A 24,743-nucleotide genomic window follows, 5' to 3' on the forward strand; every position below is an offset into this window, starting at 1 on the left:
CAATTTCCACCCCTATGGATTAACTATAAGAAATGTCAGTCTGATTAATATCTAGAGCACTAACTACCTATAATGCATGAATTATTTTTTTCTAGTTTTGAAAATATCAAATTGTTGATGTCATAAATGAATTAAGATTTTGTCCAAGTACATTCATAGATGGGAAAAACAACAAGCAATCTCATGAACCGTGAATCAACTGGATGAGCGGACGAAGATGAATTCTCGAGGTAGAGTTGTTTGGATTTGTCTGGAGAACTAAGAAAGACCTGGAAGCTTCTAGAGATATAAGTGAAAAGAGAATGCTAGAAGATGTCATAGAGTTCTCCATTAGTCTGTAAGTGGGAGTCCCTCCTCACTTGTAAACCATCTAGGAAAATCCGAGCACAAGATAATCAAAAGTGTGAGTGACTTGGGAAGCGTCTTTGTATAGTGTGTACTTGAGAAATTTTTGGCAATAGAAGAACCTCTTTCCACCAAGTAACGGTGTGGTCTACTAGACACTCTTGCTAGTTTTCTTCAATACTTAGTTGCTTAAGTTTATTGTGTGATTCCACAACCGAAAAATATTATTCGCATTTAGTTAGAGTTACTTTACAAATTTAAGAAAAGACTGAGATTTGTGCTCGACTTGAGCCAGTCTGGAACATAAGCGTCGCACGAATAATAAGTGACAATGTCGAATCATACTTTACTTCGTGACAGTGTGGTCCACAACACTACCCTCGTGCGGAAATTGTGGTGTTGGGATAAACTTGTATCTGGATTAAAAAAGTATACTCAACCCGCCTGCTCGGACTCCCACTTGAACCGCCTATCTAGACATGTAGATTGGCATATTTTGGGGCCATTGGCATATTCAAGATTGAGCATGCCCTTTTGAACTTTAAATGTGGAGCCATGGCGGGGAGGCGTTTTGCCGCTACTTTTGAATTCTAACCACTGTAATCCTTTGAACGCAAGTACATGAGAGTCTCTCCGTGTGGTTTACGGTTGCTTCTCCGAATCACCAAATCAAAATCATCACCATTTCATCGTTTCCACACCATCAACAAAACCCTAAATCTCTCCACTCCCTACATTGATCTCCTTCAATGTGATGGAAAATCACGCGTTATCGACCAAATTCATGCTCGAATTCTCATCGATGGGTCTTCTTCCGATAGTTTCTTCGCTACCCATCTCGTTAAATCTTATGCAAAGTCTGGAAATCTTAGTTCAGCCAATCTGGTTTTTGAATCAGTTCAAAACAAATCCATCTTTCTCTTTAACGCCATGATTCGATGTTTTAGTCTAAATGAAATGTGGGTTGAGATTGTTGAATTGTATAAAAGAATGGAAAGTGAGAAAATTGAACCTGATAATTATACACTTCCTTTTGTGATCAAAGCTTTTACTTTTCTTTCTAATTTAGAAGAAGGAAAAAGAGTTCATTCTCTTGCTAATCGAATTGGACTAGTTAAAAATGTATTTGTAGGAACTGGGTTGATTGAGATGTACACAAAATTTAATGAAATTGAACTTGCGTATGATGTGTTTGATAAATTGCCCGAACGAGACGTGGTTGTTTGGACTTCAATGATTTCGGGTTTCGTAGAATGTGGATATAATAGTAAAGCTTCAAGGATTTTTAGAGAAATGAGACTTGGAGATGTTAAACCTAATTGGGTCACAGTTCTTGGGTTGATTCCAGCTTGTAATCATTCAATCCATGGATTTGTAATAAAATCAGGGTTTCATTTCTCTGCTGAAGTAGGGACTGCAATTCTTGATATGTATGCAAAATCAGGGGATATTGTAACAGCATTTAGTTTGTTTAAATTGATGTTGAAGAAGACATTGATTTCATTTACTGTAATGGTTGTTGGGTTTTCACATAATGGTTATCCTAATGAAGCTCTCACTGTATTTTATGAAATGCTAAAAACTACCGACTTAAAACCAGATACCGGTATCTTTGTTAATATTATTCAAGCTTCTGCGCAATTGGGTACACTAAATCGTGGAGAGATGATTCATGGATTTGTTTTCCGATCTGGGCTAACAGATAATATTCAGCTCGAAACAGCTCTTATTGACATGTATTCGAAATGTGGTAGTTTAAGTGCAGCTCAATGTATCTTTGATGGGATTCAAAATCCAAACATGATCACATGGAGTGCTTTGATTTCGGGATATGGGTACCATGGATTTGGTGTTAAATCACTTGATTTATTTGAGAAAATGAAGGAAGAAGGGTTCTCACCTGACGAAAGTGCTTTCTTGAGTGTGTTATCAGCTTGTAGTCATTCAGGACTTGTTCATGAAGGGAAAGAATATTTCAACTTGATGGTAGAAACATACAAGATCGTACCACAGACAAAACATTATTCTTGCATGGTTGATCTTCTTGGTCGAGCAGGATTTGTGGAAGAAGCCCTAGATTTTATCGAGAGAATGTCAATAGAACCAGACACAAATGTATGGGGAGCTCTTCTTTCAGCTTGCAGAGTTAAAAGGAATACTAAAGTTGCTAAATTTGCATGTAAGAAGTTGTTTGAGTTGGATCCTAGTAACACAGATTATTATGTTCTTCTAGCTAATGTATATGCAAAATGTGGGATATGGAATGAAGTATCGAAACTGAGATCTTTTATCAGAAAGAAAGGAGAAAAGAAAACACCAGGGTGCAGCTTTATAGAACTGAACGGCAAAAACCACACATTTTTTGCAGGAGATATGACCCACCCAGAGTGGGAAAACATAAAATCTGTCTCGGAGATGATTCACTTTTTCGCAAGTGATAAGCAGTTGATATGTATTTAGAAGAAGTTCATAAACATCGAAGTGAAGTAGGCAAAGTTTGAATGTTTCAGCAAGCTCCTGGTGTCCTCAGCCCAACAATAGGTATTCATACCCTCTTTGTTTTTTTACCCAATTTATATATTTGGAACTCGTTTTGGTCTTCTATTTTAGGACCACAACTTCCTCTATAACTAAGTCTTGGTCCAGTGAGACGAGATTCATGATTTTCAACAACTATTGATCATGTTGTACTTCAGGTGATTCGTTCATCTATAGAACTCGAAAAAGTTGAAGAATTTTTCATAGTCAATTATTATGATTTCAAATCTCATATGATTGGGGAGAACGTACCCTCTTGACAGGAGGCATATAGATGTCAAACGTAGTTCTTCACTATTGTAGAATTCAAAGCTGCAAAACTCATGTTTCGTTAAATTAATCATAATAATGAAAATACAAAGTTCTGTACGTTACAGACTATTTTTGTCATAACCGTCACTATTGTAACATTTTAGTTAGTATAGTCGGGTGGGATGAACCATGCAGCGGGAGTCGCTCAATTTGGTGGAGACTCATGTTATAATTTGTTATGAAATATCTGCAGTTTTAGGTACTACTAAAGTTATATCATTTGGAATGACCTAATTTAAAGTATAGAAGATATAATGTGATTAGATATAATTGTAAGACTTTTATACTAACATGATAAACTGTCTCCTTTCCTAGGCTTATGAATACATCTTTTTTTTTTTTTTTGTTGAATAATCCATTAATTTAAATCAGTAAGCTATTACAGTACTTAGAAATTAAAAAAGAAGGTACATTCTTCCAGATCTTGGATCTATTTTTCTTCCTTGCCCATTTAGCTAGTTTGTCGGCTTGCTCGTTCTTCTGTCTTTTGGTGGGGCTAAAGTCAACATGCTTAAGTCTATCTTTGACTGCTCTTATTCTGTCCATATATACCTTAGATTGCCATTGTATGGAATGTCGACTATCTCGAAGATGCTTGATTAAGTTGATATTGTCGCTTTCTAATATGATGTAATCCTGATTATGTTCTTCTGCCCATTGTAGTCCTGTGAGTATAGCTATCGCTTCGCTTTCTTCACTATTTCTAGCTCTAGCTGTGGAGGCCTGAGCTGCCACAAATCTAGAATCCCCGTTGCGAACTATAAGCCCTGTGCCGATGGGGGCCTCAACCGACACGAAAGAGGCGTCAACATTGATTTTAAGATAAGGGTCTACTGGAGGTTTCCACTCTTCCAGATGCATTCTATTATTTTTAACCTTGAGGTTCAATTTTTCCGGAAAACTTTTTATCGCTGTAAGAACCGTATTGATATCATTTATGGTATGTTGGAAACAATTGTCGCACCGCATTTTCCAAATATTTCAGAGGATAGTAGCAAAATGTGTTCCATTAGTGGTATTAGTTTGGGTTGAATCTTGCCATGAGAAGATCCAATCCTTGATGGACGAGATCCTCTCAGAGATAACGTTGAAATGGAACCAAATGTTTCTTGCCATGGGGCAATGTAAAAGAGCATGTTCTATAGTTTCAACTATCGTGCACTTGGTACACATGAAGTTGTTTCCGATGTATTTTCCGATCCTGCTTTTCACTGGCAGCGAATCGGTGCAAACTTTCCAAATAAACATTTGAATTCTAGGGATAGTGGGTAGGGTCCAGATAAATTTCCAGTTAACATTAACAGAAGGTGTAGGAAGATGTCTAGTTCTGATGTGATCATACATCGATTTAATAGTGAAATTACCGGATTCCGTTAGGGTCCATCTGAGTTGATCGTTTCCCTCGGGGTCCATGGGGATGGATTTGATCAAATTAATAGTGTTGGAGTCGAAGGTATTGCTTAAAATATTCTCGTCCCAAGAGCCATTCGTAATCATTTGCCCGACTTTGACGAGGTTGGAGTTATTCGAATTTATCGGTGGGTTAACCATGTTGGGTATCCATTTCTCGTCCCAAATATTGATATTTTGGCCATTATGGATATCCCAGCAAGATAGATTTCGGCCGATTTGGTTTATGTGCTTGCTAATATTTTTCCATATCCAAGACTGATGCGACTTTGCAGGACTGGGAGTTGCTTTTTTGGGATAATACTTAGCTTTCATCACTTGCACCCAAGCCGCGTTAGGTTCTGTAAGAATTCTCCAGGCTAGTTTACTCAGAAACGCTATGTTATCTATCTCTGGGATGTGAATGCCCAGTCCTCCTAGCCTTTTAGGAAGGCTGATTGCAGACCAAGCTTTAGTACATATACCTTTGGACTTACCCCACCAGAACGACTTCTGAATAGTCATAATGCGTTTGTTGACGCTCTTGGGAGCGCAAAACATTGCATCTGGTATCGGGGTACTGCTGCCACCACGGAGGAAATTACCACCGTGCGACCTGCTTGCGAGAGAAAAGAATGATTCCATTTGCCTATTTTATTATTAATATATATGGTCTAATAGTTCATTGAACACTTTAGTTTTGTTTGCTCCAATGAACATTTGTGCGCCCAAGTACTTCTCTGACGTGGACGCGTATTTAACTTTGAGCATTCTCATGATCATCCTTTTAAATTTAGGATGTGAGTTCTTGGAAAAGAAGATATTGGATTTGTTATAGTTAATCATTTGTCCCGAGGATTCACAGAACATGGTGAGAATGTTTTTAAGATTATTAATATTCTCTATAGAATTCCTGCCAAAAATGATACAATCATCGGCAAAAAGTAAATGGGTAATGTCAAGGTTAGAGTTGTTAACTGGAAAGCCCAAGAAGTTACTTGAACCCAAGTTTGAGGTGATGATTCGGCTAAGGCCCTCCATAGCAATCGTAAAAAGGATTGGAGAGAGGGGGTCGCCTTGTCTAATGCCTCTCGTGGGAACAAATATATTACCCGGACGCCCATTCACCAGGACCGCCATCGATGAGGTCGGGATGCAATTATATATCATATTGGTCCAGTGCTTAGAGTACCCCAATTTCTTCATCTGTTCAATGAGGAAATTCCATTCCAGTCTATCAAAAGCTTTCGACATGTCTAATTTGAGGCCAAAATATCCTTTTCCCCCTTTCATTTTCCTGTATGAGTGAATGATCTCTTGCCCGATGATAATGTTGTCTGATATCTGACGGCCAGGGACAAAGGCCGATTGATATGGTGAGATGATGTTGGTGAGTGTTTGTTTAAATCTGTCCGCCAGAATTTTCGTTATAATCTTATAGGTGGTATTGAGAAGGCTAATGGGGCGGAAATCTGCTGGAGTTTGCGGAGTGGGAGTTTTAGGAATAAGGCAAATATGAGTATGGTTAGTATCCACTGGGAGTTTTGCTGTGACGAAGAAGTTTTTTACCATGTCGTAAATGTCTGGACTGACAGTATCCCAGTTAGATTGGAAGAAGAAGGGCGGATAACCATCAGGCCCCGGAGCCGCTTCTTTCTTCAACCAATAGCTCTGTCTATCTCTTCTTGCTCTGGGATTTTGATGAGCTCCTGGTTTTGGTTATGCGTGATAGCCGGGTTGAAAAGATCGATTACCTGGGGATTAATTGCCGAATTATTTGAAGAGCTGATGTTTAAAAGGTGCTCGGAAAAAACATTTTGAATTTCACTAGGATCATCTTGCCAACAGTCATTCTGATCTTTAATGGCCAGTATCCGGTTGCGCCTATTACGCTGAATAGCTTGAGAGTGGAAAAATTTAGTGTTTTTATCCCCTAGGGTGATAAAATCATTGCGAGACTTTTCCTTCCACATACTCTCCTGAAGTTCATATAACTTTTCCAGCTCTATGTGCAGTTTGATATTTTCCTTTTTGCTATTGCAATTTTGAAGGTTAGCTACCGCTATCTTAATTTTGTTTTCTATATTGCCAAAGACCTGTTTGTTCCATTTCGTAAGCTGATTGCTCAGACTTTTCAGGTTCTGCTGTATGTTGTCTCTAGCGTGATTGTCATTGTTGTTTTCCCATTTATCAGCTATGAACTCGTGACATTCTGGATGAGACATCCAGGTCCTAATAAATTTGAACGGTTTTGAATTGGTATGACTAAAATCTTCAGTTTTCAGAAGAATAGGGAGATAATCCGATCCTACCGCTTCCAGATGATTAATACTAGAGTTATTATAAAGTTGGATCCAATGCCATGGGTGGTTGGAAAGCGCCCTGTCCAAACGTTCTTGGATAAGATTGTTTCCAAATTGCTTATTACTCCAAGTATAAGGATTCCCCTTATACCCTATATCCATCAGTTCAAGTTTATTGATGATATTATTGACCTTAGGGGTGTTAGAGTTAGAGGTAACACTACCCCCACTTTTGTCTTGCGGGCCTAGAATGATATTCAGGTCTCTAATCACGATCCATGGAATGTCCTTGCCCGGCTTAAGATCAATCAGTTTTTTCCAAGGAGACATCTTGTTTTTGTTATACGGACTTCCGTAAAAGCCCGTAATAAAAGTATGACTGAAGATGTTGCTATCTGGAATTTCCAGATGAATAATGTTGTTGTCAGCAAAGATGATATTAGCTTTTATTTGGTGTTTCCAATACATTACCAAACCTCCCGCTTTATTAATCGGTTCAATGAAGTGACTCGAATATTCTTTATCTATACGAACGTTCTTGTTAATGTTGCACGATCTATTTTTTGTTTCCGCTAAGAATATAATGTCAGAGTTATTCTTAGCAATAAGATTCAGTAGATGTTTCTTCGTTAAGAACGAAGAAATACCCCTAACGTTCCAACTGAGAATCGAAGGACAGTTTCTAGGGGGTGCTTTTAGCGCCATGAAAACGGGCTGGTACTTACGTCCTGAAGTAGCAGCTAAGGGCACCTCCAAACTTTAATCTACCTGAACGGGAACAGCCAAACAAAGACAAAGGTCTCCGGCAATCCGCTGGTATCTCCGATTAACTAGCTATTGCCAAAATAGAAGGAACCACAGAAACCACAAGAAGAAGGAGAGACAAAAAGTAAACCGAGATATGCAACTATGAGACGAGAGGAAGAAGAATAAACACAGCTTATAAGTAATAACTAGAGAATAAGAAGGAAAGATAAAAACTGAAAAAATTAACAGATATAGACAGAACCTAACTAAGATTAGCAGTCCATAAACATAAACACAGTACAAAAAACAAAAGGAATCTAATCTTCTATCTTATCCTAGAAGATGAATCATGGACTGGACTAACGGACAACAAGCTGAACTATTCAAACCATAAGATACGAAAAACCAACACACAAGACAGAGACAAGAACAGTAAAAGTTAATTGATCGAACTAGGCTGTTCATCCTCTCCTTTTTCAAGAGCATCCGACATCGTTCCAGGAGACTCCAACAGAGAATCCGCGAACAAATGACGCCTTCTCTCTTCTTGGCTGTCTAAGGATTCAGGCGGAGGGCAGTACCAGCTAGGAGGAATGGAGTTGGCGAATTCCGACTTCACAATCGATTTCCCAAGCCTACGAACCAAACCACTATTATCACTTGAAGAACCACTGCCATTAGCTAGCTCTCTATACTTCTTGGTCATAATCTGTCTCATCTCACCCTCTTCTATCTTAACATCAAGCAAAAGATCTGCCTCCTTTCTTTTACCTCTCTGACTTAGTCTCTCTTGTAGAGGGAATTTCTCTACAATGGAGGTAGGAGTTGGTACCACAGATAAGGCCCATTGATGAGGAGGGTTGCTAGTTGAAGGAGAAATATCCATTTTCGAACTAGATGCTCTAACATTAGGCTTAATGCAAGGAATAGCCGAATGATCGACTATACGACAAAGATGACAGATTGCTTTAGGAAATCTCAAATAACTAAAGTTAACCGGCTTACCTCCATCCGTGAATATCGAGTTCAAAGTAGCCAACAATGGAGTACGTACATCGTACATAAACTGGATGCGAATCAACGGATTTGGAACCATGCTGAAATTCTTAGGGAGGATCTGCATTATGTACCCCATGCAGGAAAAAATGACATCTAGATCTTGTCTGTTTCGTATGGCTGAGGGGAGATCGGAGAAACTACACCACATAGGTTCACTCATCAGTTCAGGGACTTCATCTTTCAACGGGAAATCAACTTCCTGCATTACTACAAGCAAACCCCGAATAATCCAAGGCCTTCCCTGGTTGATTTCATTCATAACTATCTTACTTCTCGGCTTGATCAAAAAGTGATTCGGTCCAAATGGAGCTTTGGAGATGATGCATTCACGGAAGAACCTTGACTGGCCTGAAAGATGTTTGCGAATGTACCCAATACCAAAATCATACGAACAGCACAGCCTAGCAACAAAACCCGATTGAATCTCTTGTAGTTCTTTACTAACAGAAGGCTTTGAGAATGCAATCGTGAGGTTACCATAGTCCGATATGTTCATTTGAAGTGCCATGCTATTAAAAAGGTCGTTTATACTAGTCTCAGTGGAGAAGGACGACATGAACAGACAGAGAAGAAGAAGGGAGATGAAGAGGTTAAGAAGGGAGTCCTTAAATGAAAGAATGAGACCTGGAGGAATGATAGGTTTAAAAGGGGGAGGGGGTTTTCGGAGATGACCTTGCATGTTCTCGGGTGAATCAAAGCCTAATATCAAACACAACCCGAGAATCAAATAGGCGCCTCTTCACCTAGGGAAGGACCAAACGACCAGAAATCTCACCACTTGTATACAAAACATCGCCTACCAATAAACGAGCACCACTGGGAGAGAGGAGACGAAAAACCGGCTCACGCTTGAAGAAGAGGAGTGAACAGCCTAAATCTACCGGATTAGTTCGGACACATGTTAATCATGCAGAGATTACACTAAATAAGCAATAAAAGTTAAAATTTAGGGATTACCTTGGGGTGATTACCTTACCTTCTTGCTGATTCTCGAGGTAGGTTATGATGCCGTCCACTTGCTGTTTCGTCTTCTTCCTGGATATTCTCGATCTAACGGGTGGATTGTTGGTTTGAGTGCTTCACTTTCTAAGAAATTTGATATGTAATGATTATTCGTGGTTGTGAGTGCCTTGCTTAGGTTGCATGTGTGTTGGGAGTACGTTAAGGCTTGCTGCTAGAGTTAATGGAGGTCTCTATTAGGGTTTGTTCAGGGAAAAAGGAGAGGGAAGACTCCTCGCTTTGATGACGTCATGCGAGAGGTTCTCTCTCCTCAAAAACCCCGTATTGTTACTCGCTTATGAATACATCTTGTTTATGTAAATAAAACATATAATATATTATTCCGATTATATATAACAACTATTTAGGAGGTTTTTGGTCCCTTTTAGTTGATGAGTTGTAATACAGTGTCAATAAGAAAATAAAGTAGTTAATGACTAACCCTTTGCATTTAAAGTGAACAAATCCCTCAGATGTCTTCTATTTTTTAAAGATATTTCTCTCTTTAAATTCGACCGAAAAAACATGGAAATGATGTAAGATTGACTGTTCTACAATATTAACAGATATAATGTCTCAATCAAAGGTCACTGACAAATTAACAATTGGTAATATAATATCTCAATCGAACGTCACTAACAATTGGTGGTATTCGAATGTATTCAAATGTCAAATCCACTATCCGTCTAGTTATTGCAAGTCCCGTACTATCCTGTATCAACTATACCCTCTTTTTTACTTTCCACGTAATCTCTTCAACTGTTAACTTGTGATTTTTGTAATCGTTGATAAGTTTTATATTCAATTACTTTTTAGGCTTTCATAAAAGTAACATCTTTTTATGTTTATTTCCTTTTTATAATTAGCTGAAACTTTTTATAGATTTTATTGATTAAAGTTGAAAATGAATTTGATGCAATCAAGTAGTTGAGCCAGAACAAAATAGTAATCGTCTTTTGGGAGCGAGAAAAAAATAGCAATTGTCCTTAGAAATCGTCGTCTATAGGTGGCCCCCAAAATTACTCTTAGCCCCTTTCTTATTTCCGAACAACGGACGGAGGCATTCTGTCAGACCACTAGGTTGGGAACCCACGAGAAGTGCCAAGAGTGAAGGCAGGCCTGAGTAAATTTTAGCTTAAAAGTGAGTAAATTGGTTGTGACCTCTCAATTTAAACCAAACCCCATTAGATACGCATACGCAACTGCCCAAACTATATTTACCCCCTTCTGTTATCTTTTCCCCCCGTCTCTCTTTCTCTCTCTAACTTCCCCTTTGTCATCACTAACAAATTCAATCCCCTTTCATCTCTGTAAGGTTAACCAAACCAAATCCCGAAATTGATCTCGAAAAGTTTCTCTTACATCACCAAGAAAGTTAGTTGAATCTGATTGTTCAATATTTGTCTTATCAGAACTTCTAATAATAGCTCAAAGAATTTCTCTGATAATGGAGTATTTTGAATTCTTTATGTCTTATGAGAACTTTTATTAGGTTTTCTATTTTCTTCTTGTTTTTGGGTAGAGGAGGAAAAAGTAGAGAGAGAGATAGAGAAAGTAAATTAAATGGCTGTGGAATATCAATGTTGTGAAACACAGTTTTTCATTCATATAGTGATTATTGTTTTTCTGGTTTTGTTTGCTGGATTGATGTCTGGACTAACATTAGGGCTCATGTCTATGAGTCTTGTTGATCTTGAAGTTCTTGCCAAGTCTGGAACCCCAAAGGATCAGAAACATGCTGGTAAACTTTTGTTAGCCTTTTTTAAGTCCTGTTTTTGAAATTCAGCTACTGATTTTGGTAGAATTTTATGTTTCTATGTCTCATTTTGTAGAATTTTATGTTCTAGAAAGTGGGTCTCATCCTTGAACGAACATGTATGATTCAAAAGCTGATTTTTTTTGGTGGGGGTGGTCTTATTAAATCAACCCCTAAGAAGTTTTCATTTGGGTTAATTATTTCTATTGTTGAATTGGGCAAGCTTTTGGTGTTTGAAATCTTATAAGGCATTCATTTTTTGTATTATTCTAGCACGAATGAGTCGTTCATTTTGGTTGAGTGGTGACATGAATGTGAATCAGCTATTTATAATCAAGATGTACATGGTTGAAGATTTAATTTGTCTTCGGGAAATTAGTATAACATGATTAGTCATTTAAGGAAGCTTTTTCGTGATCACTTTTTTAAATTGAGTTCTAGAAATAAATTGATAATCTAACGAACATCCAACTTTTAAAATGTAACTAATCCAACTTCCGTAGTCCGGACAGTTCCATCAGAAGTTGGACTCAATTGAAAGTTCTTTTACCATTGGCATTGGTCCCTTTAATTTACCTAAATGAGATAGAAGGCTAATTTTTAGATGACCCTATAATTTACTTTAATCAGAAAATGCTTCATAAATCAGCAAGTGATTTAAATATAATTCTTGGAATTATGTTGTTAAGCAAAATTTAGAACATTTTGATCTGGAATCGGCACCTCACAATCTGTTATTCAATGGCATTTATTCAAAGAACACTGAGATTTTTGTAATGCTGAAAAAACAGCGAAGATATTGCCAGTCGTGAAGAAGCAACATTTATTGCTTTGCACTCTTCTTATCTGCAATGCTGCTGCCATGGAGGTAAGATTTGTCAAGGATAAAAATTATTTATCTTTGAAGCAATATGTATACGGAAAAAGAATTCTTGCCCTCTGAAAGTCTTATTCTTTTGATAGGCACTCCCTATTTTTCTTGATAGTCTGATTACAGCATGGGGTGCTGTATTGATCTCGGTGACCTTGATACTCTTGTTTGGAGAGGTAATTAAGCTAACCTTCTTCATTATAAATATTTTTGAAATATGATATAGCAGGGCCCCTGCCTGATGAATGGATAGTAGAGATGTTGAGGATCGTTAGAACAACCTGTGCCGTTTCTGACAGATTTGATGACTTAACAGATGTTGTTAACCGTTGAGGTTTCAAAATTTATTACTGTTCGCTTTTGATCTTTTCATTCAGAAACTATACCTGGGTAGTTCATTACATAGTGCGTTTGGAGTCCCCTAGTTCAATCTCCATGTGAGTTGCATGCTAAACATAGGATTCTGACATTCTCCTGTGCCAAGTCCAACTACTTCGCTTCAGCAAAGAGTAGCTATACCAGATAAATCTGAACAGAATTCTAGGGTGAAAATCGACATGTCAATCCTGATATCAGAATACACTAACCTGTGTCGCAGAGAGCCAGTGGTTGTCCAAAATGGTTTATACGTAGTTTGTCATGCGAAAGCTACTTGCAGCTTTACTTTATTGTGAAAGTATAAATTTCATGCGTAGCCCTACTTCTGTATGTTTTTTAGTTTGAGCCAGTCATTGTGTACTTATGTTATCTATTGGATGTAAAGATCTGCTCTCCCACTAACAGATAATACCGCAATCTGTTTGTTCACGACATGGTCTAGCAATTGGGGCTACAGTGGCACCATTTGTGCGTGTGCTTGTTTGGATCTGTTTTCCTGTCGCATATCCTATAAGCAAGGTAATATTTTTTGCTTGTTTCAAGAATTTTTGCTTTCTCGGGAGCAAGATCAAAACACTGGGTTAAATAAATGTACAAGGGCCAATTTATAAATCAGGGTTCGAGATGATAATGAAATATTTTCTCCTAGTTTGACATATTATGAACATGAATGCTGCTTACAACTGTTTTAGGATACCTTGTCATGAGAAATGGGGAAATAACATTTTCCTTTTGACTTCCAGCTACTAGATTATTTGTTGGGGGAAGGACATGTTGCTCTTTTTCGTAGAGCGGAGTTGCAAACACTTGTTGATTTCCATGGTAATGAGGTGAGGTTTTAATTATCCTTTCAATTCCTAGCTATACCAATATAAAGCAAAAGAATATCATAGCTATTAGGTTTTGTAACCTTTATCTAAAGCCAGTCTCCAGAAGGCCGAAAGAAACAGTGAAGGCAAAAAACGGTGGGTTACTGAATACTGACCATTCTTAAATTTTCTGTCAGCTTATATCATTCCTTGGTTTCCTCACTTCTGTATCAGTTCGTACTTTCTAACCTTCATAATTGACTTGCTACTTTGTCATTCCTTGTTCTATTCGGTGAATTCTCACTCTATTGTTCAGGAATTTCTTATTCTGCTTCAACTTTTGTTTTGTAAACATAGTTGGTATAAGTCGTGCCTATGGCATGGGCGATGACATCGATCACGTATTTGTGTGCATATACCTCACATTCAGTCGTTGCATACAAGGATACCGAAAAGATAGGCTTATTTTGTTTGTCAATTGTCAGCATCAGATGCTTTGTTCTATAGATCTTTAGCAATTTATCAAGAAACGTAAAATGTACCATCTTGTATGGTCATATAGACTCATTACTTTCTCTTTATAGGCTTAATGTTAATTTTCCCTTTATATGCAGGCTGGGAAAGGTGGTGAATTGACTCATGATGAGACAACAATCATAGCAGGAGCACTTCAACTAACAGAGAAAACTGCAAAAGATGCTATGACTCCTATTGCTGAAACTTTCTCGATTGATATCAATGCAAAACTTGATAGGTGTGCATTAAATTCATGTTTTAAAGAGAATTGTCTAGTTTATACAGGGTTTATGAAATGATCTATAGATTTGTAATTGTGCAGGGACTTGATGAAGTTAATTTTAGAGAATGGGCATAGCAGATTGCCAGTTTATTACGAGCAGCCCACTAACATCATTGGACTTATCCTGGTAAGAGCTATCAATCTTATTTTCTCAATAATGACGTACAAAAGCTTTCTGTACTTCTTTCTTCTGGCCTGTAATATGTTGCGAAACAAAATACTTATTTAGTATCTTAAAAGGATATATCGGTAACCGAGTTTCGGAATGTTATAAAAGCTTTCCCCTCCATTTAATTGTGGGTAGTAAATCAACACCTGGAACCTCCTTAAAACCTATCATTAGTAACAATTTTGTGGTCATGCACTTCTCATAAATCCTATGCTGTATATTGTAGGTTAAGAACCTGCTAACTATCCACCATAGTGACGAGGTTCCTGTTAAGAATGTCACTATTCGAAAGATTCCAAGGTATATATTGTAGGAATCTAGATGTTCTATAATGTGCAATATTTTAGTTTTAGTGTTCAGATGCTATACTAAAAGTCTTCACTTTTATCAAAAATCATGGAGTTTTTCCTATTGTATCTTGTTTCACCGGATTTAGGATTAAAGACTATTGACCCTAAGTTGAATACACATGTTTAACAGACAAAGTGATGGTTTCTGGATTTGTTTGTGTGCTAGGGTTCCAGAGACTATGCCTTTGTACGATATATTGAATGAGTTTCAAAAAGGTCATAGCCACATGGCTGTTGTCATAAGGCGCCGGAACATGCCAGTGGAGCAGCTTGACAGCAAGAGCACATCTAGCGGTAAGCTGAAATTATTGATAGCTGTTGCTGAGTAAATATGAATTTGTTGATGCATTTACTACGTGAGGCCACTGTTTGAGAGGAGTTGGACCGTCAAATCTGCTATCCTAGTGGTTCCCTAAACCCACTCCAAAAGAAAATGGACACCTCCTCATCATGCAAAATTAAGAGTTATATCTTCAACTCGACTTCTTGTTCGCCTCAATGGCTGGACAGTCGTGGTAGCGTGCTGATGTGATAGGGAAGTTTTATGCTGAAGGCACTTAACATCATATGTTCTCAGAAAGGACTTCAAACCCGGGTTATAATATAACACCTCGCCTTATTTTTTTTGGCTAAGACCTATAAGTGAGTTTCGCGCCTAGATATTGGTTCTGGTGGAAAAGCCTTGGGCCTATGAGGAAAAACCTTATATCACGTGGAACTAGGCTAGTAGGCCTGGCCTGGGTGGTGCCTAAATCAAGGACAATATGGCTGCTATTGAGCCAGGTATTACATCATATCTTTACCAATACAAGTTGGTGTCGCTGCACACTTTCACTTCGACAATCTTACTGGTTGTTTCGTTGATCATTTAAGTCACCCCATCAATCACATTCCTGGAATACTTTTTTTTTTTTTTTGGAATCAAACTTCATTTAAAGGCCAAAAGGCTAATGAGAATTACATCATGAAGTTGAAAAACAAAGACACAGCCAATACATTCCTGGAAAATTTTGATCCCTCTGTTTTAAACAAAATTAACGTGCACTTCATTTAGTAAACATCTATAACATTTCTTCACACTGAGAATTGGTTTCATTTGCCTTGTGATTATCCAGATAATACCTTAAAAGAAGTCAGGTTGGACATTGATGGTGAAAAGAAACCCGAGAAGAGTTTAAAGAATAAGAAATCTTTCAAAAAGTTGACAAGTCCGCCTTCAAATGTTAACAATTCAAATATCATTGTCCCAAAACCAAGGAGTAAAAAGTGGGATTCAGATGTTCTGCGTATTGACGAAAGTCTACTCCCAACACTTGCTGAAGAAGCAGAAGCAGTTGGTTTGATAACAATGGAAGATGTCATTGAAGAACTATTACAGGTATCCGAAGTTCTTTTCGTTTATCTTTTCAAAGGCATTTTAAAATGATTTTTTTCATCACTTGAATCCTTTGCTTGTATTTTGTAGGAAGAGATTTTCGATGAGACCGATCATCAGTCTCAGGATTTATAACATCGGCTCTTCGTTCGTGATTTTACTATGTAATTATGCATGTATGTATGTAAAAGTAACGGTAAGCTAGTCTAAAGAAATAAACTTTTTCGTTGTAATACGGATACAAGACTTATGCAAAGTTCGTTTAGGATTTTTTGATCGAGGAAGTTTGTTAGTTGAAAATGAAGTAGATTGTAATTTGTTCAGAACCTTAACTGAGTAATATACCATATTTTCAGAATGAGTTAATATTTTTGATTTGATCTTTTAAGTTCTTCATGGTACATTACTTTTGATGAATATGTGAAGAGAAAGAGACTAGGGGATGGTAAAAGAAAAATGCTAAACGGCCCAACAAAAATGGGCTGACCACATGCCGGAAGACTACAGGGCCGCCTCCCTTTGGACGGAACACTTAAAACTAGACAAATTCTCAATCTGATACCAACTGATGCATCAGAAAATTGGATAAAACGCTAGAACGTTGAATAAAGCTTTGAAATGACGAAATCTTTCAACTTCTACGAAGAAACCTGAAAGCTATTGAATAGGTGAATTAATTGATTGCCTTAAAATTGTTAAACATCTTTGTATAGTATTAGAAGTTTGCTAAATCGACGTTGTAAATAAATAATGCTAGAATTTGAATATAAGAAGGTTCTCAAAAACATCACACAACTAAGTATTGAATTATCTACTAGTCTAAAATGTTAAATTACTAACATTATAAGATCTTAATTTATCTAAAATTCTTGAAATCTCCTGAAAATTTCTCTGCATTAAAAGGCCTAAGACTAGTTCTTCTAGTTTCGTAATAAGTAAGAAATATGACCCTCAGATCATAATTGTTTGTGCTCTACATTGGTTCCCTCAGATCCTAATTGTTTGTGCTTTACATTGGTTGGGTTTTGCTCTTCATCTGTTGGTTCATCGACTCTGCAAGCGAGGTGTAGCATAGTCTAGTCAGCGCATCTGTTTTGGTATACAGGGTCGTAGGTTCGAATCCTGTCACCTTGATGTGACGCTGAAGTCAGCCCTAATCTCCCAACAAGTTGTTTAAGTTTGCTGCTTTGTGGCCTGAGCCTGGGCTATCATAGGCCGGCGTACTCAGGGCCAGATAGCAGGTGATCTCCTCCCCTACAAAATATATGACAGTGCGATTGTTAGCCATACCTAGTACATTGGGGACAAAGAATTGCTCAAGCGGTATTAGCTAATACGTAGCAGTCCAATGAAACTTCAAACTTGTTTTTAACCTATAAAAGAAAGATATCAGAGCTAAGCATGGTTGGTTGGACATGGGAGTCGACGCCAGAATACGTGGCAGACCATAATCTTGAGTTATAATATGAATGGGCAATCGTAATCCATTACTAATTGGTGACTGATTCAAAGATCGAGGCAAACACATATTTGGGGCATTACTGGAAGTCTCTAGGTAAAGCCTTTCATGACAATATTTGCAAGAGTGAGTCCCCCTGCGATAGAAGAATAGAGAAGAGAACCCATTCAAGATGAGTTCATTCTAGAGAGAGAGAGAGAGAGAGAGAGAACCTGATACTTGAGATGCTATCTCTCAAATCTTCTCTCTGCTGCTAGGAAATGGAAAAAAGGATCATATGATGTCACATAATCAATGATGAAAAATAGAGTGATTAAGCAACCTGCATACAATTAGATTAAGTCAGAGTAAAAGATAAAAACCTCATTTGATTACGAACTGAAAACCTAATTCAGTTATTTTCGTTACAAATGCCAAAACAGACAAAGAAACAATAAAAGGAGAGGTTTCATTCAAAAAGTTGATTCAATACAGAATTCCAGTTAATATCTGGTAGCAAAGAACCAGTTCACTATATCTTCATTAATGGTTCTTTCTACACAGTTATAACCTTCCCTGGATCGAACTGAAGAGGAACTACTTTTGATACAAATTACAATCTATTCTTGTCTTTACAAATCATTTTCAGTTGAGCCTTCATTATGTCAATTTCTTGATTTGATTTCAGATTCTCTCTTTGCGGCGTTCTTCATTTTACTCTACTGGAGCTGATCTATAATATGCTGGAACTGTTCTAGGGAAGAACATTTGTCTAACTCCTTCAGCCTTTATAATAGGGAAAATGATACCTGATGCACTCTGCAAATAATAAATTTTAATGATAAGAATCACATGCTATTCGATTAAATTCTCCCGTACGTGTTTGTTGGGTAAATAAATGTAGACTCACCCAAATCAATTGAATACCAATCCAGATACGTTTGGGAGAAGGAAAGGGCAGTAGTAAACGACCAACACCATATATCGCGACTGCAAAGAAATGGCTGACCAGGCTTAAGGGACGTGGGTTAAGACCAGAGAGTAAAGCCACTGGACCAGTTGAACAAACTCCTCCAAGACTTAAATAATCGAAACATGCTTGCCGCATTTCTTTCCTTGCCTGGTCAGGTGAAGCACAAAACACTTTGTATAGTGCACCAGCTAACGTATTTATGGTAGACGCCACCGGCTGTAAACACCACCATGTCATACTATTAGCAACTTTTATAGAGAACAAAATCCAACTTTTTATTCGACCATGTGAAAGATACCCACATTATAACCACGTGTGATAATTAAAATTCAGGTGGTGATTGGTTTTTCTCATTGTCTGAATCTGAATCATCTAAATCTGACTTGTTTAAATCTTAATTGTCCGATTCAAATGGACCCAAAATCAGCGGAGATTAGCCATTAAGACGAGTCAGGCAAAAACATTCTAAAATCAGACTCGAGACAATTTAGACCCAAAGTTATATTTCATATCGACTTGGACCAAAAACAAACTCTACCTTAGTCCGATATATAATATAAATGAACACCACCAAGACATAAATGGAAATTTACGAAAATTGCACGAACCAAGTGGATCCATATCTTTGGAATACTTGTTTAGAAATAAAGCTATTACCTTACGCAAGGTGTAAAATGATTCCAGATATTTGCACAAAGCTGCTGCATCATTAAGATTCCGCAAGGGCTTAAGAAGGTTGTTTAAAACAACTATATCAGACAATGCAACTGTCATCCCTCCACCAGTTAAGGGATGACGCATGTTGAAAGCGTCCCCCATTAATAAGGCCCCTGGAGTGGGATGAGGAGCAGCAGGCATGCTTCTGTTTGGCATTGTTCTAATGCTTCCTTTATCGATTGCCGCTATAAATGAATCATAAATTTGAGCAGGAATCTGCATCCAACAAACATATTCTTCTATTAGTTTAGTCCATCTGCTATTTCAATTATTTGATTTCTTGTTTATTGTGTAGCAAGTTAATTGTAGTCATGTGCTTATAGCCAGCCGAGGAAAACTCAGTACATACCTGGGGAGCTACAGTAGTCTTCAAGTAGTTGGCCATCTCACCATTAGCAATAGATGGTACTTTCTGACCAGGTACATCAACCAAACAACGAACCTCGGTACTACTGATAGGATAGAATAAGATGGGTGAAGGGTCCGCCAAAACAACATGTCCATGGTTTGGGTATGGAAGCTGACAATTCTCCAGGACGAGACCAACAAAGCAAGAGGGCACCTCCACCTAAAGAAAATGGAAATACACGATAAATTTGTGTTGAAAGTGCAAGAATATAGAAGAAACTACTAACAAAGTTTTGAGAAGGAAATATGTATAACTAAACAAGTGCATTGCTTATTATACCAAAGAAGGGTTTATCAAAAAATCGATTAAAGATTTTTTTTGTATGAACGTGATTGAGCAAATATCTTACCTTTGGACTGCAGAGAGAGCGACGCAAGTTAGAAAAACAACCATCACATACAATTGTAAGAGGAGCATATGCATTTATTTCTTCACCAGCCTTATTCTTGTATAAGACTCCTCTAACTGTGCCATTTTCTTCTAGTAAGGATGTCACAGTTCCTTGGTCTAACTGTACACTGAAAATATAATTGAAGCAAGAATTATAAAGGGCAACTCATACATAAAACTCCTTCAAAATGTTAAATTACAAAACCGTATGCGTGTTTGTGAATGTGCACTTTGTCAAGCAGAAAGCTAGCTAGTATTTTTATCTCAAGTATTGAATATTTCATATACCTAAAACTCATGAACAAGATCATCGTAGAGCACATCAGAAATTCTTTATTTTTTATTTTTGGAAGTCGACTACGATCAACGTATGTCGTTACATTTGGCATTGATACATCAAAGACGTGATAAGCTCGATAACCGCCCACTCAAACTCTAACAAAACCGGGCCTATAGCCCAACTAAACAATGGCCTAAAGCCCAACTACATTATTTGTACCCTAATAATCCCAATTCAAATAAACCAAAGAATCCAACTTCTCTGGGATTCGTACATGGGACCTCCAGGGCTTTTTGGAGTTTATGTCAACACCTTGGAACCACTGGGGCTACCAATGGCCTAAAGCCCAACTACATTATTTATTGTGTAGGCAGGCAAACGGTATCTTCTTTCTTGGGAAGAAAAATTAGAAAGACCAAATGAATTGAGGGTAAAGGAACGTACTTTGGAAGGGAAGCAGCTTTTTCCCTCATCCGTTGAATAAAACGGCCATTATGAAAGCTCCTCCCAGACACATCCGAATGGAACTTTTCTAAAGGATATGCAAGTCTAGTATCTTTCCCATCCTTGAAAAGAGCATAACCTAACACTCTCTGAGAATCAATTTGCTCAACACAATCTGTAACCCCAAATATAATTTATGTCAAATCAAAATAAAAGAGAACAAGTTAAACACAAATTCAAACATCAATCACACTTGCCTTCAAGACCTAGTTCTACTAATTTCAGGTAACCTCCCGGCTGTAACAGTTCTCCCACAATTCTGTCAGGCTCCGTTAGGTCTCTCTCAATAACACGTACTCGACGTCCATCCTATACGTAGTGACAGAAGGTAAGAACTGGAATTTAGCGAAAGATTCAATCATACAGTCTACAAAAATTCATAATAAGATCCAACAAAATCAAAATTAAGAAAATCTTCAATCAGATAACAAACCTTTCCAAGCGTATGAGCAAGAGCAGAACCAGCGACACCAGCTCCAACAATTATAACATCGAAATCATCTTCATTATCGGATCGTGAATCATCATCGTTTATAGATCTTTTAACACATTCATTTCGGATCTCAATTGAATCAATATTTCTTTCCTTTTTCTTTCTCTGTGAGGAGGAATATAAAAAGAATAAACCTAACAAGGAGGCAATGATTCCTCCTAAGATGAACTGAATCATCTTTCTAGTGAGAGAGAAAGTTTAATGGAGAAAGACAAGAAAGCTCTCCTCTCTCTCTCTCTCTCTAGAAGAGCTCTTGTCTTCCTGTTCTCGCTCAAAATCGAGAACACGAGAATAGCGTTTTTTATACAGCTCAGCGTCTCGCGGTTTAAGAATGAAGATAAAACAACCCACTTTGGAATTTGGACAACTGGATTGGGTTTGTTGCCAACACATATTATGAAACATCATCTAAAACCCATCCCAGATAAAAGGGTCCCTCTATAGGCGCCTCTACATTTTTTTTTACTCTTAGGTTGTGTTTGATAGCTATTTGAGGAAAATAGAGAAATTTTTACTCTAGGAATTTTTTTCACCTAGAATCATTTTCTCTATATAAAAGTTCATATTTTAGTGAAACCCTAAAGTGTATTAAAGATAAGAAGCAGAACACAACAAAAACAAATTACTCTGGATCAAACTTCTCCACATTACTTCTCTTTATTAGAAACTGGGCAAAAATCAAATCTAAGAAATTGATGTTATCAATATCTCATAAACAATAACAAAAGAACAGATTTCTGAAAGTACACAAAATTTTACCATCTTGAGTAATTAATGGATGATCAAAACACTAAGATTAACAAACCATTTCCAAGTTGTAAGAAGCATAGACAACCTTATTTTATACTGTGTTGTTCTCATCCAAACCGAACCATCCAAAAAGAACAGATTAACACTCATGTTTCTCCATTTATTAGGAGTAAGCCACTATAGTTAACCAAATGATTTGGAATGAAACCCCACAAAAAAAAAATGAGTAAGCAGGTTCCTGGAACATCAACAACAATAATGGAAATACCTCTTTTCCAACTGTATATTTTTAGAGAGAGAGTACTCTAGATCAATGTTATGATTTTTAGAGAGAGAGAACTCTAGATCAATGTTATGACTAGTAGCAAGATCATTTCAAACCATCGTTCTCCATCTCCCTTCACTCCCTTGAACTGATTTATCCCTTCCATTATTTTGAACCATGGGTTGATTTAATTTTGTTTTTCTAGAGAGCAAGAGAGGGATGGAGATGATGTCTGAAGCTTTTTCTAGAGAGAGGAAAAGATAAACATGAAGTTGGACTTTGTTGATGACCTAGGCATGAAATTTAGAGAGAGTAAAAAAAGAGTAAAGAGAGAGAAAGAAGGTTACTTTTTTTTTCTTTTCCACAAAGAGAGAAAGTTTTACTCTCGTAGGAGGAGGGTACAAAATTCCCTCCATTTTGTGAAAAATTGAGAAAAACAAGTCACGTGAGGCCAAAATTTCCCTTCCCTAAACAGGCTACCAAACACAAAGAAAATGCAAATTTTGGGGAAAATATTTCTACTTTCTCCGGGAAAGTTGTGTATCAAACACAACCTTAGATTTCCCCGCTCTTAGCAGGACATTCAGACTGGGTTTAATCCATCCTCGGCTTGAACCCGAACTCAGGCCAGTCCGAGTATCCCAGACTGTCATACTATTTAGTTTGAGACCCACGAAAGTGCCAAGAAAGGAGCGGGGTAAGATCAAAAGGACGGGTCAACTTTAGAGGCACCCTGAATAAAAATTAAGCATGAAACTACTCTATGCATTATTTGGCAAGTTACATGAAATTTCTTTTGAAGTCAATCGAAGTTTCAAATCATAATTTCGCGGCATTTGTAATTTTGTATAAATGCTCTCTATTTAAAAAGCTAGGTATATTTGTTTTCTTTGTCACCATCAATAAACATTCATCAGGATCACAATCGCTCCATCACTTTCGTCGCAAGTCCCTCACTTATGGCTCAACTCGACCACTACAACTTATGCTACAACTCAACCACCACCGCAATCAGTTCGCCACCAATCAACCACTCCACCACACTATACCACCTTCACCAACATCATTTCACCCCATTATGGTAACTGTTGAAACTAAAGATACTTTTGTTGCTCAAACAAGAGGTGGCAACACTATGGGATAAGGCGGCATCATATGGGTGTGGTGGCATCCATATAGGTGTAGGTGGCAACATATGGGAATACTAAGTTTGAGGTGTGAAGGCAATTTTGAGAAAAGATAATTGTCTGGCGGCAATTGAAGATAGGTGGGTTGATATGCTTGATGACGCTAAATGGAACGAGATAGATGGCAATGCTATTGCAAATCTACACCTAGCACTAGCCGATGGAGTATTATCAAGTGTAGCTGAGAAGACGTCAGCAAAAGAAATATGGGATACTTTAACAAAGTTGTACGAGACCGAATCACTACACAACAAAATCTTCTTGAAGAGAAGACTCTACACTCTTAGAATGATGGAGTCGACAACAGTAACAAACCACATCAACACCCTTAATACTCTATTCTCTCAACTTACATCAATGGGGCATAACATGGATACGGTTGAACGTGGGGAAATTCTACTTCAAAGTCTACCGGATTCATATGATCAACTCATCATCAATATTACCACCAATATAGAAGTTCTGTCCTTTGATGATATTGCTGCTGCAATTCTTGAAGAAGAAAATTGGCGCAAAAACAAAGAAGATAGACAAGAAAGCTCACAACATGTTAAAGCTTTGACGATGATGAGAGGGCGATCAATGGAACGTGGCTCAAGTGGGAGTCAAAAGCAGAGTAGATCAAAATCAAGGAGTAAGAAGAATGTGAAGTGTCACTACTGTGGAAAGAAAGAGCATTACAAAAGGGAGTGTTGGACAAGAAGAAAATAGGAAAAAGTCATAAGTTGTCAAACGCTCAGGGTTATGTAGCAGGTACCTCGGATGAAGGAAAAAGTCATGAGTTGTCAACAGTTCATGAAGGCAGAAAAATTTTTGCTGAAGTTTGGCTAATGGATTCAGGAGCCACATGGCATATGACCCCTCAGAGAGTGGTTCCATCAATATGAACCCACCTCTGGAGGATCTGTGTACATGGGAGATGATCATGTTGTGGAGATTGCTGGTATTGGGAGCATTAAACTGAAGATGTATGATGGTACCGTTCGCACTATCCAGGAGGTACGACATGTTAAAGGTTTGAAGAAAAATCTATTGTCTTTAGGACAATTAGATAGTCTCGGCCTCTCGGGTGTAAAACCCATATTGAAGGTGGGAAAATGAAGGTGATCAAAGGTGCGCTTGTGATCATGAAAGCGGA

At 37.7% G+C, this 24,743-nt stretch overlaps 2 protein-coding genes and 1 pseudogene across 3 annotated transcripts; 2 read left to right on the forward strand and 1 right to left on the reverse strand.

Annotated features, from left to right (window-relative positions):
* Nucleotides 1-861: 861 nt before the first annotated feature.
* LOC147532799 (DUF21 domain-containing protein At2g14520-like) lies at nt 862-16,557 on the forward strand. 2 transcript variants are annotated; one of them, XM_086646028.1, is made up of 12 exons: nt 862-2,886; nt 11,359-11,433; nt 12,240-12,316; nt 12,412-12,495; nt 13,103-13,216; nt 13,441-13,527; nt 14,121-14,260; nt 14,345-14,432; nt 14,701-14,774; nt 14,991-15,118; nt 15,940-16,202; nt 16,290-16,557. In XM_086646028.1, exons 1-12 carry the CDS (start codon nt 2,847-2,849, stop codon nt 16,332-16,334), a joined length of 1,215 nt encoding a protein of 404 aa, XP_086502154.1. In that variant the 5' UTR covers nt 862-2,846; the 3' UTR covers nt 16,335-16,557. The 2 variants fall into 2 exon arrangements, with proteins under 2 accessions (XP_086502154.1, XP_086502153.1); XM_086646027.1 differs by lacking the exon at nt 862-2,886 and having other exon boundaries at nt 10,732-11,433.
* Nucleotides 967-2,805, forward strand: LOC147532800 (pentatricopeptide repeat-containing protein At3g12770 pseudogene; annotated as a pseudogene).
* Nucleotides 16,558-18,006: 1,449 nt separating the features above from the next.
* LOC147532801 (squalene monooxygenase SE1-like) lies at nt 18,007-21,772 on the reverse strand. Its single transcript, XM_086646026.1, has 8 exons — nt 21,344-21,772; nt 21,108-21,219; nt 20,851-21,025; nt 20,086-20,254; nt 19,677-19,895; nt 19,268-19,543; nt 18,548-18,826; nt 18,007-18,456 (listed from the first exon to the last, which is right to left on the reverse strand). Exons 1-8 carry the CDS (start codon nt 21,578-21,580, stop codon nt 18,352-18,354), a joined length of 1,572 nt encoding a protein of 523 aa, XP_086502152.1. The 5' UTR covers nt 21,581-21,772; the 3' UTR covers nt 18,007-18,351.
* Nucleotides 21,773-24,743: the final 2,971 nt, after the last annotated feature.

Source organism: Eschscholzia californica, unplaced genomic scaffold (genome assembly GCF_041429995.1).
Source record: "Eschscholzia californica isolate CP2 unplaced genomic scaffold, dmEscCali1.0.p SCAF_6, whole genome shotgun sequence".
NCBI classification, from domain to species: domain Eukaryota; kingdom Viridiplantae; phylum Streptophyta; class Magnoliopsida; order Ranunculales; family Papaveraceae; genus Eschscholzia; species Eschscholzia californica.